General features: G+C 45.2%; 1 protein-coding gene across 1 annotated transcript in view; it reads left to right on the forward strand.

The window, feature by feature from the left end:
- Positions 1-15,199: 15,199 nt before the first annotated feature.
- The window catches only part of SETD1B (SET domain containing 1B, histone lysine methyltransferase), a 55,039-nt gene continuing 48,316 nt past the window's right edge, over positions 15,200-21,922 (forward strand). The window contains exons 1-4 of the mRNA XM_069755491.1: positions 15,200-15,480; positions 15,560-15,714; positions 15,814-15,912; positions 17,108-17,378. Coding sequence (XP_069611592.1) covers positions 15,408-15,480; positions 15,560-15,714; positions 15,814-15,912; positions 17,108-17,378 — 598 coding nt within the window. The 5' untranslated portion in view covers positions 15,200-15,407. The remainder of the gene's footprint in view (positions 15,481-15,559; positions 15,715-15,813; positions 15,913-17,107; positions 17,379-21,922) is intronic.

A 21,922-nucleotide genomic window follows, 5' to 3' on the forward strand; every position in this document is an offset into this window, starting at 1 on the left:
CAAGGGTCTGTTTTCAAAATTATCCTATCTGATGTTACAGATAAAAAGGGAGGATCTATAGATAATGCCTGGAGATCACTCACTCTTCTAGCAGAAACTAATGCCACTAACAATACCGTTTTCAAAGAAATATTTTTTAGTGAGGCTGTATGGAGAGGCTCAAACGGTGGCTGTGTCAATGCTTCCAGGACTATGGATAAATCCCACTGAGGCACCTGCGGTATGCTAATTGGTCTTGAACGCTCACAGGCAGATATGAATCGGGATATCCACCTATTACCCGCAACATCATAATTAAAAAGAGCTCCTAAAGCTGAAACCTGGACCTTCAGAGTGCTTACGGAGAGTCCTAATTCCAAACCTCTTTGTAGAAATTCCAACACTGGAAATATAGGAACCTCAGATGAAAGTTGTGCAGTATGGAATTGAAGAAATTTTCTCCAAATTCTAACATAAATTCTAGTAGTTGAAGGTTTTCTACTCTTCATAAGAGTGTTAATTAACCCACTAGAAAACCCCCTTATACTTAGTAACTGCCTCTCAAACTCCAGGCAGTCAGGTTCATGCCCTTTGCCTGAGGATGAAGGAATGGTCCCTGAGAGAGCAAGTCCTTGGACTGAGGCAGAATCCACGGGTCTGACACTGACATCGCCCTCAGCCATGAGAACCATGGCCTTTTGGGCCAGAATGGGGCTATTAACAGAACTCTTGCGCCTTCCTCCCTTATTTTTCTTATTACTATAGGTAATAGATTCCATGGAGGGAAAGCATAGGCCAGGTCGAATGTCCATGGTACCTGGAGGGCATCGAGTATGTCCGGCTTGTCCTCCCTGCATAGAGAGGCAAACCTCCTGACCTGACGGTTGGCTCTTGTGGAAAACAAGTCTATTTGAGGAACACCCCATCGAGCTGTTATTAATCTGAAAATCTTCCTGTTCAGCATCCATTCTCCCTGATGAAGAGTGTGACGGCTGAGGAAATCGGCATGAAGATTGTCTATGCCCCTGATGTGCACTGCTGACAAGGATAGCAGATGACCTTCGGCCAACTCCATGATGTCTGAAGCCACTTCTCTGAGTTTGTCCGACCTTGTACCTCCTTGATGGTTCAGATACGCCACCGCAGTGGTGTTGTCGGAGAATACTCTTGTGTGTGAGCCGCTGAGCTGAGGAAGAAAGTGAAGTAGGGAGTAGTATATAGCCCTCAACTCTTTGACATTTGAGGAATTATTAAGTTCTGAACTGGACCAAAGACCCTGGACCCATTGATCCTGAAAATGTGCCCCCCAGCCTTCAGGACTAGCGTCTGTGGTCACTATACTAGAAGGGGTGATTACCCATAGAACCCCTCTCGAAAGATTTTTCCGATTCAACCACCACATAAGGGAGTGTACTACTTCTGACGTTAGGAAAACTGTTCTATCCAGACATCCTCTATTTTTAATATCCTCATCCAATACAAATTTTTGTAGATGTCTAGTATGGAACTGCGCCCACTGGACCGCAGGAATGCACGATGTTAAAGAACCTAGTAGTGACATGACATTCCTTAATGACATACTACGCTTTCTGATCGCTAAGGACACTTTATCGAATATGGAAGTTTTCTTATCCTCAGGAAGCTTGCAAATCTGGTCAACTGAATCTAGAAGGAGCCCAAGGAATTTCTGACACGTTACTGGCTGGAGTCTAGATTTTTCCCAATTAACCAGCCAGCCCAGGTTTTGTAAGGATGACACTACCTCCTGTAACCTCTGCTCACACTGTAGGGAGTTCTTACCTACAATCAATAGGTCATCCAAATACGGAATGACCAAGGTATCTTTTACCCGTAAAAAGGACATTACTTCCAGTAGCAATTTGGTAAAAACCCTTGGGGCCATAGATAAACCGAAGGGCATTGCCCGGTATTGTAGATGACGAATTTGCCCTTCTATACAAACTGCTACCCGAAGAAATTGCTGATGTAAATGGTGTATAGGAATATGGTAATAAGCATCTTTAAGATCCAATACTACCATGTAACAGTTTGGAAATAGATTTTTTATGGCCGAACGTATGGATTCCATTTTAAATGTTTTGGGTCTTATAAAGGAGTTCAGTTTTCTCAAGTTAATTATAGTTCTGAAAGAGCCATCAGGCTTACTAATCAGAAATAAGGGAGAGTAAAATCCCCTCCCTATCTGGGAAGATGGAACCTCTACCAGCACTTGTTTGAGTAAGAGGGATTTAACTTCGGTTTCAAGTGCCTCTTGTTGAGGCCTGGATCTTAAGGTGGTAAGGAGGAAGGAGTCCGGAGGTCTTCTAATAAAGTCTAATGTGAGGCCTGAAGATATTAAATCAATGGCCCATGGATTAACCGTTATGTCTTTCCACTGCTTACTAAATTGTTTTAGTCTTCCTCCCACCGGTGAAATATAATCAGCGGAATTTATCTGCTGGCTTGAAGGGGCGCTTATTGAACAAATTTCCTCTTTGTTTGAAATCCTTGTTATTCCATCGGTCCCTGAAGCCTCCTTTCCTTCCGAATGGTGGCTTCTTGAACGCCCTTCCTGGCAGGGTATAGTACACAATTTAGCCCTGGACTGGGCATCCCCTTTCCAATTCTTTAACCATAAAGCGCGCCGTGCCGTATTAGTAAGGCTGGCTGTTCTGGCTGCTAGGCGGAGAGAGTCTATAGAGGCATCAGAAATGAAGGCTGCCGCCCCCTTAATCAAAGGAATAGAGGCACGTAGTTTCTCTCTAGATACACCACTCTTAATATTTTGGTCCAACTGTTCCAGCCAGACCAGCATAGATCTACTAGTGGACGTGGCTGAGATCGCCGGTTTAAATGCCGTGACACAAGCTTCCCATGACCTCTTAAGCAGAGCGTCTGATTTTCTATCCATGGGGTCCGGCAAGGAGCCCGCATCCTCTACGGGTAAGGAGGATCGGCGAGAAGTTGATGCTACAGCCGCATCCACTTTAGGAATTTTAGACCAAACTGCCAAGTCCTCATCATCAAAGGGGTACCGCCTCTTACATGATACCGGTACAAAGCCCTTCTGTCCTTTAGCCCATTCTTTTTTAACAAGGTCTTTAATGGCCTGATTCACAGGGAATACTTGGCCCTTTCGCTGCGATAAACCTGCGAACATGATGTCCTGTGGTGTCTGGGGATCTTTAGACTCTGACACCCCCATTGTTCCTCTTACAGCTTTAACCAAATTATTTACATTGTCTGTAGGAAAACAGACATAATCTTCCTCCTCCGAGGAATCCAATCTCTGAGAGATGTCTGAGTCCACCTCTCCACTTTCTGCTGATGTGTCGGCTATAGGTGAAAGAGTCCTTCTACTTCTCCTTTCCATATTAACCGCCGGACTACCCCTCAAGGACTGAAGCTCTTCCCGGATCATGAGACGTATGTCATTCATCCTGACCGAACTCTCCTGCTGTAAAGTGTTATCAATGCAATGTTGACATAGCTCCTTAATATATGAGTCAGGTAGGGGCTCATTACATATCTTACACTGCTTATGTTTAGATTTTGAAGTCCGCTTAGCCTATAAAAAAGACACAAGCAGAGGAGACTACTGTAAGAGATATGAAGCTATATATACACTTATCCGGAAAATAAAATATATACCGGCTGTAGAGTTGTCTGGTCGGCCTGGGGTTTGGAACGGGACGATTTTTTCCCTGATTTATCCGTGGAATCACTCATTTTTGAGTGTCCGCTGATTTTCTTATTAGCATCACCACTAGGCAGGATTACAACCTCCAGTGGGCGCTCAATATCTTCCTGAGACGACATGGTGCGCACAGTGCCATGTGTCTTCAGCCTTATATAGAGCCGTTCTTACAAGGGATACACGCCCCCATGTTTCCTCCCCCCTTTTTTTTTTTTTTTTTTTTACCTGACCAACTTTATTGGTCCTCTCCACCGCTGTTGAGCGCCAAGGCGTCCACGCCAGCATGCTCAGCTGACCCCGCATACCCGGAAGTTGCTCTTTACATCCGGGTACGCCGACCATACAGCGCCTGCATGCGCTCGCGCGTCTTCCTTCTCTGCAGAGGAAGAGAAGCTCCTGCTACCGCGGCCGTTCATGCCCCACTGTGGCCGGAGGGTAAGCGCTTTCCATAGCGACACTTACTTGGTGTGCTGACAGGGATTCTTTAGGCGGTGGAGCAAAAACCAACGGTCTCCCAACAGGGAGACTGTTGTGATCCCGGCATGCTGATGTATCCAGATGAGGGGGGAACCAACAGGAACCCCCGTCTCTGATGCTCGCTCTGGGGCCCCTGTCGCTCAGCAGAGACGTACAGGCTGTGTTCCAGGCGAGCTTTTCCTCTTCTTAGCTGCAGAGATTCTCTCTGAGGGTTCCCTCCTTGGGAACAGGAAACCAACTGAGGAGCGAGGGGGGGCCGCCCCTTTTATCTCTCTGTAGGTTTCCTGTTCCTAGGGGCGGATCCCCTCTCTCTAGTGGGTGCTGTCGTGGCGAATAGAAAAAAATAACTTTTAACCATGCCAAAGGAGTTTAAAAGAAATGTCTTGAGTGAGGAAAAGAAGGGCTCAATTCTGGCTTTACTAGCAGAGGGACACAGTGAGGGTCATCTTGCCTCCAACCTTAAAATTTCTAAGACGGCAGTCCATTACAACAAGGTCAAGCAGCAGACATTGGGGACAACAAAGCTACAGACCGGCAGAGGGCGAGAACGACTCTCGACTGACCAGGGTGATAGTCATCTTATTCGAATGTCACTTAGCAACCGCAGGATGACATCAAGTGACCTACAAAAGGAATGGCAAATAGCAGCTGGGGTGAAGTGCACGGCAAGAACAGTTCATAACAGGCTCCTAGAGGCAGGGCTCAAGTCATGTAAAGCTAGAAAAAAAAAGCCTTTCATCAATGAGAAAAGGAGAACGAGGCTGAAGTTTGCCAAAGAACATAAGAATTGGACCATAGTGGACTAGAGTAAGGTAATCTTCTCTGATGAGACTAATTTTCAGCTTTGCCAAACACCTGGTCGTCTAATGGTTAGACGGAGACCTGGAGAGGCGTACAAGCTAGTGTCTTGCACCCACTGTGAAATTTGGTAGAGGATCGGATATGATCTGGGGATGCTTAAGCAAGGCTGGAATTGGGCAGGTTAATCTTTGCGAAGGACATATGAATTAAGCCGCATACAAGGATATCCTGGAAAAAGTTGATTCCTTCTGCTCAGGCAATGTTCCCCAACTCTGAGGACTGGTTTTTCCAGCAGGACAATGCGTCATGCCACACAGGTAGGTCAATCAAGGTGTGGATGAAGGACTGTCACATCAAATTCCTGTTATGGTCAGCCCAATATCCAGTTATGAACCCTATTGAAAACCTCTGGAATGTAATCAAGAGGAAGATGGATAGTCACAAGTCATCAAACAAAGAACTGCTTACATTTTGTACCAGGAGTGGCATAAGGTCAACGAAAAACAGTGTGAAAGACTGGTGGAAAGCATGGCAAGACGCATGAAAGCTGTGATTAAAAATCATGGCTATTCCACAAAATATTGATTTCTGAACTCTTCCTGAGTTAAAACATTAGTATTGTGGTTTCTAAATGATTCTGAACTGATTTTGTTTTTTGCATTATTTAAGGTCTGCAAACTATGCATTTTTTGTTCTTTTGACCATTTCTCATTTTCAGAAAATAAATATAAAATGTATTGCTTGGAATTAGGGAGACATGTCAGTAGTTTATAGAATAAGAGAACAATTTACATTTTACTCAAAAATATACCTATAAAGAGAAAAATCAGACAAACTGAAAATTTTGCAGTGGTCTCTTAATTTTTGCCAGAGCTGTATATACATACACTAGATGGTGGCCCGATTCTAACGTATCGGGTATTCTGGAATATGTAGGTAGTATATACCACAGGCTACGTACTATATTGCACAGTGACGTAGTATATAACACAACCGACGTAGTATATGGCTATATTCACACTTAGCGGTTTTTACCGCGGAACCGCCGCGATTTTGATGCTGCGGGTCCGCAGCAGTTTCCATAGCGTTTACAGTAACATGTAAACCCTATGGAAACCGCAAACCGCTGTGCACATGCTGCGGGAAAAACCGCGCGGGAACGCAGCGGTTTACAACCCGCAGCATGTCACTTCTTTGTGCAGAATCGCTGCGATTCTGCACCCATAGGAATACATTGAACCGCTTACTTCCCGCATGGGGCTGTGCCCACGTTGCGGGAAGTAAGCGGATAATGTGCGGGTGGTACCCGGGGTGGAGGAGAGGAGACTCTCCTCCAGGCCCTGGGAACCATATTTGGGGTTAAAAAATAAAAAATCTGGTTATACTCACCCTCTGATGTCCGGAGCTCCTGGGCGCTGCACGCGGCCGTCCGGTCAGAGTTGCTGTGCGACCAGGACCTGCGGTGACGTCGCGGTCACATGACCGTGACGTCACGAAGGGTCCTTCTCCCACAGCATCTTAGGAACCGGACCGCCGGGTGCAGCGCCCAGGAGATCCGGACATCAGAGGGTGAGTATAACCAATTTTTATTATTTTTAACATTACTATTGATGCTGCATATGCAGCATCAATAGTATAGGCGGAAACCCGCAGCGGAAAACGCGGAACAAACCGCGATAAATCTGCAGGGAGAACCGCAGTTGTTTTGCCCTGCAGATTTATCAAATCCGCTGCGGGAGAACCCGCAGGGACCCGACGCAAGGTGTGAACATAGCCTATAACAGAGCTACGTAGTATGTAACACAGCGTACATAGTATATAGCAGAGCTATGTAGTATATAACACAGCCACATAGTATATAACATAGCCACGTAGTATATTGCACAGGTATGTAGTATATTGGTCAGCCACGTAGTATATAGCAGAGCCACGTAGTATATAACATAGCCACATAGTATATTGTAGAGCCACGTAGTATATTGCACAGGCACATAGTATATTGCACAGCCACATAGTATATAACACAGCTATGTAGTATATTGGTCAGCGACGTAGTATATAACATAGCCACTTACTATATTGTAAAGGCACATAGTATATTGCATAGCTACGTAAAATATTGCACAGCCACGTAGTATATAACAGAGCCACGTAGTATACTGCACAGTCGACGTATATAACAGAACCGACACCTACATAGTATATTGCACAGCTACGTAGTATATAGCACAGAGCACATAGTATATTGCGCAGCCACATAGTATATTGGACAGTCACGTTGTATATTGCCCAGGTACATAGTGTATAGCACAGAGATGTAGTATGTAACAGAGCCCACGCAGTATGTAACAGCCAACATAGTATATAGTGGGCACTATATGCGTGGTTAAAAAAGACTCAAAATAAAAAATAAACATACACTCACCTTCCGAAGGGCCGTTGAAGCCCTGGCGCCTGTCTACGGTGCACGTGGCAGCTTCCAGTCCCAGGGTTGGTATGAGCGCAGGACCTGTGATGACGTCGCGGTCACATGACCGTGACGTCATGGCAGGTCATTCTCGCATAGCATCCTTGGCACTGGAACCTGCCGCTTGCACTGCCGAGGAGGGTGGGTGACGTCGGAGGGTGAGAATAACCTTTTTTTTTTATTAGTATTATTTGTAACATTAGATCTTTTTACTATTGATGCTGCATACGCAGCATCAATAGTAAAAAGTTGGTCACACAGGGTTAATAGCTGCGTTACCGGAGTACGTTACACCGCACTCCGGTAACGCTGGCATTAACCCTGTGTGAGGGCTGACTGGAGGGGAGTAGGGAATGGGCACTGACTGCGGGGAGGAAAGAGCGGCCATTTTGCCGCCGGACTGTGCCCATTACTGATTGGTCGTGGCAATGGTCGTGGGCCTTTTGCCACGACCAATCAGTGACTAGGATTTCCATGACAGAGGCCGTGACCAATGAATATCCGTGACAGACAGACGGAAGTGACCGTTAGACAATTATATAGATGTCTCACATTTCTTCAGAAGTAAAAAACCTTTTCTACTCCTGAAGTAGGGCATGTAAATCTGAATGAAATGAATTGAGCGGAAATAGTGTTTATTATGTTCATTGTTTTTCGTATTAAATCCCTGGATGACTTCATCCTAGACTGGATTATATCACTTGACAGGCATCACCGGATAGAAGGGTTAATATGGATGGTGGTAACTGCTCCTACATACCTGCTACCTCAGGAAGCCCTTTTGGTAGCCTATTTGGAGTGGCAGCTGAAGTGGGGGTGACTCTTACTATTGAAGCCACCATGAATTGGGGAGTGTAAGGCTTAAGGTTCAATTGTATGATTGGGTCCTATTCTTTCCTTCCCCCGACTCGATACAAGTGATAACATTCTAGGGTATTGGGCTCTCTTGCAGACCCTTCTCTTTCCTAGATATGACTACATAGTTCTGTGGTATAGATATCAACCACAAACTGATTACCAAGGGCCCTCTCACCTCCCCCCTTTATTGCGTAGTGTTGAATTAAAGAGGCTGTCCGGTACCCTGAACCAGTTATTGGTTTTGCCATAAATGCGTAAGGATAATGCACCTAAAGATTTCATCTACCTTTTTCTGTCAAGTTTCATGTTTTAATGCCTCGTTGCCTCATTTTCTGAGTCCTTGCACCAGCTCTGTTGTCATAGCATCACTTCCTCTTCCTATTCCTCCGTTACCCTCTTGCTACATTTCCCATCATTCCTTGTGCTGGGCTGCTAGCCAAGCAGTGAGTACGGACCTGCGACTGGCTAAACCCCTCTCACTCAGGCCCAGCCCAATCTCCTGTACAGAACACTGCAGGGAATAGAAGTCATGCACAAAGCACCATCACACCAGCCCTGACTAAAGATTATCCCTACTCCCACTCACTGACATGGATGATAGAATGGATCAATGGAGACATCTGAATGTGGAGAATCGCTGCATTATTACTATAAAAGGGAATGCCATAAACCAAAGACAACTGCTTAAAAGCAGCAAACTGATCACATTGCTACCAATAATTAGATATGTACAAAAAAAGTGTCGGAGGAAAGGTGGTATGCATGCAACATATAAGAGCATATTCACACTGGCCATTAACCAGACAAAACTTGAGAAACAAAATGAGCCAAATCGCAAAAGTAAGATTTTCAACTATTGGCAGCAATTTATTATTATTTATTGTTATAGCGCCATTTACTCCATGGCGCTTTACATGTAAGGAGGGTTATACCTAATAAAAAAAATGTAATCAGAATGCTGGGTTTAAGCCATTTTCTTTGGTGTATTGCAGGGGAGGGGAACCTTATTTCTGCCAGGAGCCATGGGATATTTATACCATCCTTTGGGGGCTGCACAAATCGCAAGCTAATTCTGCCCTCAATGTAAGCCCTGATGCTGGCACAGGTGTTAGACAGTCTTTCATTGCAAGCACCTCAGCGTTCAGTAGTGAATACTGTGTGCATGATCTCACAGAGCAAGAAATTAATGGGCCGATGGCCAGCAAAATACACTGCGGTCCTTGGGAATCTGCCCGGGGGCCTGATCAAAGGTCATTGAGGGCCTTATAAAACGGGCTGATGGCTGAGGTTTCCTACCCCTGCTATATTGCATTGCCTTCATTACACTAATAGCACAGAGATTCTTTGCGTGCGTTATACTGGTCATTGCATGGTGTGCACAGAAACATAATTTATCTCCAGCAGCAGTGTCAACATTGCATTTTGGAGTTCTGTGATTGGGGTGCTGGTGTGTTCAAAATATATATTAGCAAGATCTTAACATTCACATTATAGGAGGGAATAAAGCAGGGATATAATTTACAGCAGTGTGTGTACATGGATATAAACCCTGCTGTACAGTATACATACAGATAGGAGGGAGAGCTGGCAGAATTCACAGATACAATGTGAGCTTGCCCAAATGCAGCCGGCCCACCCATCAGTTTCCAGAGCTGGGAAGTGAGGGGGAATCTGATGTGACATCACAAGAAGCTCAGGTTACAGCAGGATCTGACAAAGGTATTTAGTGAAGGGCTTATCTCTGAGAGCTAGTTCACAAGGATATCTAAAGCAGTGGCCAACCCCTTTAAGTAGGCGGTGTTGGGCGATCACAATTTTTGTTACAACATCTACTAAAACCACCATTGTTTTTTTTCTCCTCCATCCTGCAATTATTATACATTTTTATAGCGCCATTTATTCCATGGCGCTTTACATGTGAAAAGAGGGCAACTATAGACAAATACAATTAAACATGAGCAAAAAACAAGGCACACAGGTTTAGTTTTAGATTCTGTTCCCAGCAACATTCGGCTCCCTATTGTGAGAAGGTAAAAGAGGACTAAAGGTATTTTTACTTCTAACTAAGCGATAAAAAGTAAAAAGAAATAACAGCCATATGATTTTACTACATCTTTCCATAAAATGTTTAAAGAAATGCTAGTGTGCACGGAGGCCGATGATGAATAGTGAAGTATTTAGTCACCAGAGTTGTTTGTGTATACTGGATGCTTCACAATGATAAAACTAAGAACACACAGAGAATGATTATGCAAGAAGGCAGGCGTCAGCACAGACTGGTAATTCAAGCTTCGAGCAGACATTCGTGCCAGCGCTGAGCTTATCTGGAAGGCACAAATACATAGGACAGGGAAGACAGCCATATGTCAAACATGCCACCAGTTTGAAAAACATCTTATAAGTGATAAGTGCGATTCCCTCTCACATACATATCTTCTACAAGTATTCGAGAACTACGATACATGAATCCCTCACTTTGTGCCTCAGTGAAAATGAATGTCACCTATGAATCTCCATTTTCAGAGTCAGGCCTCATTCAGGGGGCTGTAAAGCAGCAAAATGTCCTAATGGTGTTGGTCTAATGACTGTCATGCTGATGCTGGCAGCTCAGGTCACTAGATCTACTGCAGGGCATTGCAGTTACGACATGTGTGCTAAAATGGAACATTACAGCCATCTCTATGAGGCCCAGTAGTTATTCGTCAAATATGTTTTGAACTCACACGGATCTGCAAATCAATAACATCCACAAATAAATAAAGGTGGAAGTCTTCTTTAACATACTGTGCATATTATTATCTATCGAAGAATGGGAAACAATCTTCTTCACATGCAAAGTCAGAGTCAAAAAGAGCAGAAAGTAAAGTTTAGTATTCCTAAAGTGAATATAGTCTTTGTAACCAGCCATTAGCTTTTCCTAACAACTGTGCTGATCCTTTCCAAGCCGCTAGAACTGCAAGGTCCTCAGAGAGCCAGATGTTAGTGACCAAACCTACACATGCTACTGCAGAATACTTTGGCGTCATTTAATAAAGTGCCAATAATAAACTAATTTAATATTTTTTTATTTAAAAAAAGCCATAGCACAACAAGGTCTAAATATCCCAGGTATCAGCGCACAAGAATGTTTCCAGGAGCCTTACCATTTGTAAAGAATTGAAACAGAAAGCAGGTTTCTTTGTTTTTTAAATTCAGACATCTCCAATAGTGGGGGAAAAATAAAGCACCCAGAGGACACCTGAGAATGAGACGGGTGGGGGAAGAGACTCCAATCATTTCTCACAACAATGTGTGAACGCAGCCCAAGAACAAGAAAAATATCTGCATAAAGCCTTAGTCACTCCAAAAATTCTTATCTTGCAATATAGAACATTAGTTGCCATATCGACAGTATGACAGAACATGGTCTGCCCATCAATAATAATATTCTCCAATTAATAATAACACACCAGCTACGCAAGAAGAATAGGGATGTAGAAACAACGCTTTCTGGTTCTACCGGTCTGCAGCTTTCATCACATGAGCAGTACAATTTGACATGTCACCTGCAGTGACCCCTGATCCTCCATGCACTCCTCTTCCTACCACAGCTATGCTCTGCATATACACAGCAGGCTACAAAATGACTCATAACATCTTGTACTCACCAATCCTGAGCAAGTTAAAACCCCCACAACAGACGCCCTCTTAAAAGGAAACTGAAAATGGTCTGAGCTTCGGCTGAGACAGATACATTTAGCCAAATTTTAAGAACTCCTTGACAGAACAAAGGTAGTACTCTCCTGTATACTCATAGGTCGCTGATTGATTTTTAATCTTTCTCAACAATATTCAGTGTCAAGGAATATTCCAGATGCCTTGGCGATATCGTTACCAGGGTTCTCTCTAAGTAAATGGAGCTCCTGGTGATAAGACAGCACAAATGGCCTCTCACCTAGTGACAACTGCAATAATATCAACATGGCAAACACATAGAACCAATGCCACTAAAAAGGCAACATCAAATTATGTCCCTTAGGACAAACCCAGAAGAAAAAAAAAACTAAGTAAACCCCACTTCTACATCTCATTATGCTACAAAAACGAAAGCATTTCTTGGACTAAAGAGAATGACAATGTGAGAGTGATGTCTGCGTGGCCTAGAGAATAACTCAATCCTCAAAAAAACAAGAAAAGGACTTTACTGGAACATATACAGGCAGAGCTCTGTAAGGGTTAACATCCACAACTGTAAAGTCCACTGACTGATGACTACCAGCAGAGATCACCTTTGCTTTGGTCTATAGCCTCCCTGATCCAAATAGTTATAAAATGTAGGTAATGTGTGACTGGAGCACAGTGTCCAGTCACACTGATCCCTATGACGGCCTTGGTGATCCATTTTTAGCACAATTTAACTGAAGTGACCTTAAGAGGGGTTTCCCAGAATTGGTCAGAGAATGGAGCGGTCATTGACTAATCTGGATTTAAGCTCTGCTATACATCAGTGACCACTAAAGGATACATATCTTCCCATACATGGTGACGAGTTGACGGATCCGGCGTGTACACAAGCAATGGTTCCCTGCTTCTGGGCCAAGGTTTCCTAGTGACATCTGTAGATAACAGCTTCATCTTGAAGGATCCTTTACAAACTAAAAATGACCATTTTAATGGTATAATATTTTAATGGTATAATATTTCTAGTAAATTGTTGTGCTTTGTTGACACCACTTATGTGATAGGCACAACAGTGCTGTACAGCCTTTCGGAGCAGTAAGCAGCTTAATATGGGCACCGCAGTTACCGCTAGTCTTCCAGTGCCTCCTACACCCTGGTATAAGGTGCTGGTCATGCAACATTTTGGATCTTAAAATAAGAATAACGCAGAAAAATGAAGATGGATTGTCTCACTCCTATAATGTACAGAGAAGAACCAGAGGGGTTAATGAGCCGCCTGCAGCCATTTAGCATATGATCTTTCCAGCAAGCACATGGGCTTCCCATTGTGAGCAGAGAGGCCTAGGTCTGACTCAGCATTCACATTAGATCCACCAGGAGCTCTCTGCGTCAATAACCCAGCACAGAACCTAATCCTGGCCATAGACCACCTGAGACATTTATCTGCAGATCATCCGATTTCAGACGCATCTGGAGTTAATTTTAGGTTTATGGCCACGAAGACATTAGATTCCAAGCAGATCTCACCAATGGTCTGCAGATAAATAGCTCAAGATTAATCACAATGCTGCTCAGAACATGGATTGCTACATTGTAACACTGCAAATGGATCATCTGGTAAACAAGTAGCTGCTGCCTGAGAAGGGGGTTGGAATCATAGTCCAGAAGTTATGGAGGAGACTGAATCTATAGGTAAAGCATCCATTAGTAATGAATTGTGTACAGCCAGATCCATCCCAATATGCACCACTGATAAACAGCTATATGGGCTCATTCTTCAGCCTATGTGACTACTTCAGGGCCCAATTCCTTCTTTCCTACTGAAGGACAAAAGCTTGTACTTACCTGAAAAAGCAAGGAAATTGTCCTTATGTATTACACCGGCTGTATCTGTCCTGTTTTACAAGATTTCCACTTGCCAAAAAAGGAAAAATAAAGCAAGAAAAGTTGAAAACTGTAAAGAATTTCATCCTAAAAGTTATATTCAGGCTCTACATGTCACTGATACACTAGATGGAATGGTTAGATACGAAACATCACGTGTAATCCTGGATTTTATTGTTAGCCATGTAGAACTATACAGCAGCTATAGAAATAGATGTAAATATTGCACAAAAAGACTATAAATATTTACTCAAAATGCCTTTTACACTGCCAAAAACAAGTATGACCTTACCAGGAAGAGGAATATAAAGCCTAATGTTCACAAATGAGCTAAAAATTAGGAAAAAAAAATACAAATTGCTAATTTATTGTTCATCAGCAATCAGCAGAGACAGCTGGCAGTGCAGGTCTCCATGTAAAAAGCAGGAAGGCAATGCTTTACTCTAGGGTGTGCCATGACCTAGATGTGACCAAGATGGCTTCCATGTCACAGGGAGATAATCCAGACCTGCTGGGATATTTATACATTTTGTCTTCCTTCTTCACACAGAGTCCTGAGACACAGAGAACACACACAGAACAGTCCTGAGAGGCGCTGCAGGGACCCCAGAGTGCGCGCACAGAGCCGCCATGTCACTCCCTGCCAGCATAATGGCCGCCGCTCTGCTGCTGGCCTCTCCTCGCTTGTCTGGCGGAGGACGGAGCGCGGGGCGCTGTAATCACTCACAGGCGGCACGGAGCGGCGCGCTGATTGGCTGCAGCCTCGGGAGAGCCAGCCCATGACGTCATCGTGGCGGGGGACACCCTGCACTCCCCCCTCCTCCTCGAGCAGTGCGCTGGCCCGCCTCATCTGTGACAGGACGGAGCGGGAGACGCGGCCACACGGCGTTGTTGTTATACAGGAGCTCACACACAAAATGGAAGCCGCTCAGCGCACTCTATGTGTGACTAGAACATGGTGTACAGTCATTACCCTACGTCTCCGCCACCAGTGACACAAACACCGGAGTCCCCATAGCGCCCTCCCCCTGAGGAGACACAATCCCGGCCAGGTCCATCTTGTCTGGCGACTGTTTGGAAGCGCCATGTAAATATGTCGCGCAGATTCCACGCGCGGTTCTCTCTGATGCACACTAGTAATTCTACCTCATATATAGGAAAAATGTCTCTGTACATATAATGCATGGAAAATACGTGAGGGTCCTACTACTACCCGATATAACGTCTCACACAGGTCGGTAATATTCCACTCGGTCCTGGGAATGAAGGGAGTATACGGGGGAACGTGACGAAAGTGCGGGCGGGAAGAGCAGGCTGCTCCTGCGCTACAGGCCGGGCACAGAGAAGGGAGGCGGAGGCTAGGGAGGCCGCGGTGCATTGTGGGCTGCCCCAGAGCGAGCAGAAGCTGCTCACACACACAATATGTGTAGGCTCGCCAAAAAGGAGCAGGCAGGGTGCCCTCCACAGCATGTCATGTAACCGGGGAAGGGGCCTGTGAAGCGGCTTGGCCTTTCCTGCGGGGCACGGAGACGACCCTGTGCGCAAGGGAGCAGGGCTTCGGGGCTGTGGGAAAGGCGGGCAGGCATGTCTTTCAAGGAGGCCAAGCCTGGGGAGAGAAGCAGGAATCCCGAGGACCATGGCAGAAAGCAGAGCACAAGTGAGAATGGAGCCTGGTTGTGTGCGCAGCCCGTGTCTGCCGGAGCCTCCGCTCATGTCTTCTTGTTTATGGCTTGCAGGCTGGATGAACGGCATGGAGGCGGGCAACCAAGCCGGCAGCTCTGGCGAGAAGAAGAGCCACCACTGGAAGAGTTACAAGCTGATCATTGACCCTGCCCTGAGGAAGGGGCAGCACAAGCTCTACCGCTACGATGGACTGTGCTTCAGCATGCCTGTACGTGGTGCCAGCCCGGGGTGCCCGCCGGTGCGGCGTGTGATGGAGGCGGCCTCTGGGTGCACAGCTGCATAAACTTCTTGGCTTTTGTGTTTGCAGAATCCTGGGGTTCCCCCAGTGGATTGTGTGAGAGATCCCCGGATCGGAAGAATCTGGACCAAAAATAAGGAGGTCGATTTACCTGTGCCCAAGCTGAAGGTATTTACTAAGCAGGTTATTGGCATTGTGGTGACTGATCCTGCAATCCACACAGGTGGTAAGTGATCACAGGCATGTACTGGTCTGTATGTCACACAGGAGACCCCCACCTGCAGGGCACACTGCCATAGATTGTGTATACCCAGCCTGTAGGGCACACCATGCCTTATATGTATACCCAGCCTGCAGGGCACACCATGCCATATGTGTATACCCAGCCTGCAGGGCACACCATGCCATATGTGTATACCCAGCCTGCAGGACACCCAATGCCATATATTGTGTATACCCAGCCTGCAGGGCACACCATGCCATATATTGTGTATACCCAGCCTGCAGGGCACACCATGCCATATATTGTGTATACCCAGCCTGCAGGGCACCCAATGCCATATATTGTGTATACCCAGCCTGGAGGGCACCCAATGCCATATATTGTATATGCCCAGCCCGCAGGGCACATCCTGCCATATATTGTGTATACCCAGCCTGCAGGGCACACCATGCCATATATTGTGTATACCCAGCCCGCAGGGCACATCCTGCCATATATTGTGTATACCCAGCCCACAGGGCACATCCTGCCATATATTGTGTATACCCAGCCTGCAGGGCACATCCTGCCATATATTGTGTATACCCAGCCCGCAGGGCACACCATGCCATATATTGTGTATACCCAGCCTGCAGGGCACCCAATGCCATATATTGTGTATACCCAGCCCGCAGGGCACACCATGCCATATATTGTGTATACCCAGCCTGCAGGGCACCCAATGCCATATATTGTGTATACCCAGCCTGCAGGGCACCCAATGCCATATATTGTATATGCCCAGCCCGCAGGGCACATCCTGCCAGATATTGTGTATACCCAGCCCGCAGGGCACACTATGCCATATATTATACCAGCCTGCAGGGCACACTATGCCATATATTATACCAGCCTGCAGGGTACACTATGCCATATATATATACCCAGCCTGCATGGCACAGCATACTGTGTGTGTCTAGTGTCCTATCTATGTATGTATCCAGGATGCCGGCACTGGTGCACATGGCTCCATGTGTTACGTTGTATATATTGGTGGGGGAGTTGCCGATTGCTCTGGATCCGGATCCCCTGCGATCATCCAGTCCCCACCGGACCCCGTGCAGCGGTGATCATCGCTGATCTGTCGTTTCTTCCCTTCAGATCGACGAGTTTTATGTCGGCCCCGTGCCCCCTAAACAAGTGACTTTTGCAAAGCTGAATGACAATATTCGGGAGAACTTTCTCGGCGACATGTGCAAGAAGTACGGGGAGGTGGAGGAGGTGGAGATCTTGTACAACCCCAAGAACAAGAAGCACCTGGGCATTGCCAAAGTCATATTTGCCACCGTGAAAGGCGCTCGGGATGCGGTGAAGCATCTGCACAATACCACCGTGATGGGCAACGTCATCCACGTGGAGCTGGACACGAAAGGTGAGCGATTCCCGGCAGGAGGACGCCGCTCCTGACCGCTGACAGCTGTGTCCCGGCGCGTCACGTGTGCCAGTGTTGTCAGTTGCTAGGAGATGCGGGGCCGGCTGTCAGCGCTGCTTACTGTCCTGTACAAGTTTACTTCATCGCGGTGCACGGCTCCAGATCTCACTGCTGGGGGACGGTGTGTGTGCATGCAGGCAGGGGACGGTGTGTGTATGCAGGCAGGGGACGGTGTGCGTGTATGCAGGCAGGGGATGGTGTGTGTATGCACGCAGGGGACGGTGCTGGAAGCCTGTGCTCTTCTAACTGGAGAGGAATTATAAGACTAGGCATAGTAACTGCTGGCATGTACTGTAGTGTAATCACCAGCATAGTATGGTCATAGTGTCCTCATCTGACATCTCATATACTGTTATGTATAGTATGGCCATAGTGTCCTCATCTGACAGCTCATATACTGTTATGTATAGTATGGCCATAGTGTCCTCCCCTGACAGCTCATATACTGTTATGTATAGTATGGCCATAGTGTCCTCATCTGACAGCTCATATACTGTTATGTATAGTATGGCCATAGTGTCCTCCCCTGACGGCTCATATACTGTTATGTATAGTATGGCCATAGTGTCCTCCCCTGACAGCTCATATACTGTTATGTATAGTATGGCCATACTGTCCTCCCCTGACGGCTCATATACTGTTATGTATAGTATGGCCATAGTGTCCTCCCCTGACGGCTCATATACTGTTATGTATAGTATGGCCATACTGTCCTCCCCTGACGGCTCATATACTGTTATGTATAGTATGGCCATACTGTCCTCCCCTGACATCTCATATACTGTTATGTATAGTATGGCCATAGTGTCCTCCCCTGACGGCTCATATACTGTTATGTATAGTATGGCCATACTGTCCTCCCCTGACGGCTCATATACTGTTATGTATAGTATGGCCATACTGTCCTCCCCTGACATCTCATATACTGTTATGTATAGTATGGCCATAGTGTCCTCCCCTGACGGCTCATATACTGTTATGTATAGTATGGTCATAGTGTCCTCATCTGACAGCTCATATACTGTTATGTATAGTATGGCCATACTGTCCTCCCCTGACGGCTCATATACTGTTATGTATAGTATGGTCATAGTGTCCTCATCTGACAGCTCATATACTGTTATGTATAGTATGGCCATAGTGTCCTCCCCTGACGGCTCATATACTGTTATGTATAGTATGGTCATAGTGTCCTCATCTGACAGCTCATATACTGTTATGTATAGTATGGCCATAGTGTCCTCCCCTGACGGCTCATATACTGTTATGTATAGTATGGCCATAGTGTCCTCCCCTGACATCTCATATACTGTTATGTATAGTATGGCCATAGTGTCCTCCCCTGACATCTCATATACTGTTATGTATAGTATGGCCATAGTGTCCTCCCCTGACGGCTCATATACTGTTATGTATAGTATGGCCATACTGTCCTCCCCTGACGGCTCATATACTGTTATGTATAGTATGGCCATACTGTCCTCCCCTGACATCTCATATACTGTTATGTATAGTATGGCCATAGTGTCCTCCCCTGACGGCTCATATACTGTTATGTATAGTATGGCCATAGTGTCCTCCCCTGACGGCTCATATACTGTTATGTATAGTATGGCCATAGTGTCCTCCCCTGACGGCTCATATACTGTTATGTATAGTATGGCCATACTGTCCTCCCCTGACGGCTCATATACTGTTATGTATAGTATGGCCATAGTGTCCTCCCCTGACATCTCATATACTGTTATGTATAGTATGGCCATAGTGTCCTCCCCTGACAGCTCATATACTGTTATGTATAGTATGGCCATACTGTCCTCCCCTGACGGCTCATATACTGTTATGTATAGTATGGCCATAGTGTCCTCCCCTGACGGCTCATATACTGTTATGTATAGTATGGTCATAGTGTCCTCATCTGACAGCTCATATACTGTTATGTATAGTATGGCCATACTGTCCTCCCCTGACGGCTCATATACTGTTATGTATAGTATGGTCATAGTGTCCTCATCTGACGGCTCATATACTGTTATGTATAGTATGGCCATAGTGTCCTCCCCTGACGGCTCATATACTGTTATGTATAGTATGGTCATAGTGTCCTCATCTGACATCTCATATACTGTTATGTATAGTATGGCCATACTGTCCTCCCCTGACGGCTCATATACTGTTATGTATAGTATGGCCATAGTGTCCTCCCCTGACGGCTCATATACTGTTATGTATAGTATGGCCATAGTGTCCTCCCCTGACATCTCATATACTGTTATGTATAGTATGGCCATAGTGTCCTCCCCTGACGGCTCATATACTGTTATGTATAGTATGGCCATAGTGTCCTCCCCTGACATCTCATATACTGTTATGTATAGTATGGCCATAGTGTCCTCCCCTGACATCTCATATACTGTTATGTATAGTATGGCCATAGTGTCCTCCCCTGACGGCTCATATACTGTTATGTATAGTATGGCCATACTGTCCTCCCCTGACGGCTCATATACTGTTATGTATAGTATGGCCATACTGTCCTCCCCTGACATCTCATATACTGTTATGTATAGTATGGCCATAGTGTCCTCCCCTGACGGCTCATATACTGTTATGTATAGTATGGTCATAGTGTCCTCATCTGACAGCTCATATACTGTTATGTATAGTATGGCCATACTGTCCTCCCCTGACGGCTCATATACTGTTATGTATAGTATGGTCATAGTGTCCTCATCTGACAGCTCATATACTGTTATGTATAGTATGGCCATAGTGTCCTCCCCTGACGGCTCATATACTGTTATGTATAGTATGGTCATAGTGTCCTCATCTGACAGCTCATATACTGTTATGTATAGTATGGCCATAGTGTCCTCCCCTGACGGCTCATATACTGTTATGTATAGTATGGCCATAGTGTCCTCCCCTGACATCTCATATACTGTTATGTATAGTATGGCCATAGTGTCCTCCCCTGACATCTCATATACTGTTATGTATAGTATGGCCATAGTGTCCTCCCCTGACGGCTCATATACTGTTATGTATAGTATGGCCATACTGTCCTCCCCTGACGGCTCATATACTGTTATGTATAGTATGGCCATACTGTCCTCCCCTGACATCTCATATACTGTTATGTATAGTATGGCCATAGTGTCCTCCCCTGACGGCTCATATACTGTTATGTATAGTATGGCCATAGTGTCCTCCCCTGACATCTCATATACTGTTATGTATAGTATGGCCATAGTGTCCTCCCCTGACGGCTCATATACTGTTATGTATAGTATGGCCATAGTGTCCTCCCCTGACGGCTCATATACTGTTATGTATAGTATGGCCATACTGTCCTCCCCTGACGGCTCATATACTGTTATGTATAGTATGGCCATACTGTCCTCCCCTGACGGCTCATATACTGTTATGTATAGTATGGCCATACTGTCCTCCCCTGATAGCTCATATACTGTCTTGTACAACACTCCGCATGCTATGGTATAGTAAGGACAGCAGACATCTGTTGCTCAGGGATCAGCTTATTAAGGCTGTAGTAGTACCAGTTCACAGCTTTTAGACTGTGTTGTACAGAAACTCGCATAGTATGACTGCAATAATTACACCCTGGCATCTGTTGCTCAGGGATCAGCTTATTGAGGCTATAATAGTATTATTTGTCACATACTATACATGCTATGTGATAATGAGCATAATATGGCTATAGTAATAACACCTGACCCTAGTATACTGTGCTAAAGGAGAATGATAAAGTGGTCCTCTACTGTTACACCTCAGTTTTATGGTAGCATATGTTAATATTTGATTTATTGTTATGCATTTCGGCTTTAAGTGAATGGGAAGTGTTTGTTCATTCATAACAGCCCATATAGCAATCTTCTGTACATAGAGATCAGATCTGGAAGACCCACTTTCACTTTCATTGTCTAGTGTATTGTTGGTTAATGTTTTCCATGGCTTAGTTACTATTCAGTGATTTTATGTATATGATGTTATTTACGCTGAAAGTGGCGACTTGTGTTATGCACCAGTTGTTTGTCTTCATGTATTGTTTTTTTGATTGTCATGCAGATTATGTTGTCAGAGGTGATATATGGTCTGTGTTGTCACTACCTTTTATTATTCATATGCTTCTACAAGTCTGTGGATCCATATTATATCCACATTGCAGACACTTAGACAAGGGATCAAATCTCCTGTTTGTATGCGGTCTAATTATGTAAGAAAATATCATAGGGACAGATGTTGGTGTGCATAGAGCACAATGCCACAGTTTTAGGGTAAGTTCACACAGGACGTTTTTGCTGCATATTTTTGCTACGTTTTTTGATGTTAATTTTCAGCTGCTTTTTACAGTACCAGCAAAGCCTATGAGATTTCAGTAATCTCATGCACACACATTGGTTTTTTTTGTTTGATTAATATTTTCTGCTTTGCTGCGTTTTTTTTTTTACATAGAGCATGTC

The sequence above is a fragment of the Ranitomeya imitator genome, chromosome 1 (assembly GCF_032444005.1).
Source record: "Ranitomeya imitator isolate aRanImi1 chromosome 1, aRanImi1.pri, whole genome shotgun sequence".
Lineage (NCBI taxonomy): Eukaryota > Metazoa > Chordata > Amphibia > Anura > Dendrobatidae > Ranitomeya > Ranitomeya imitator.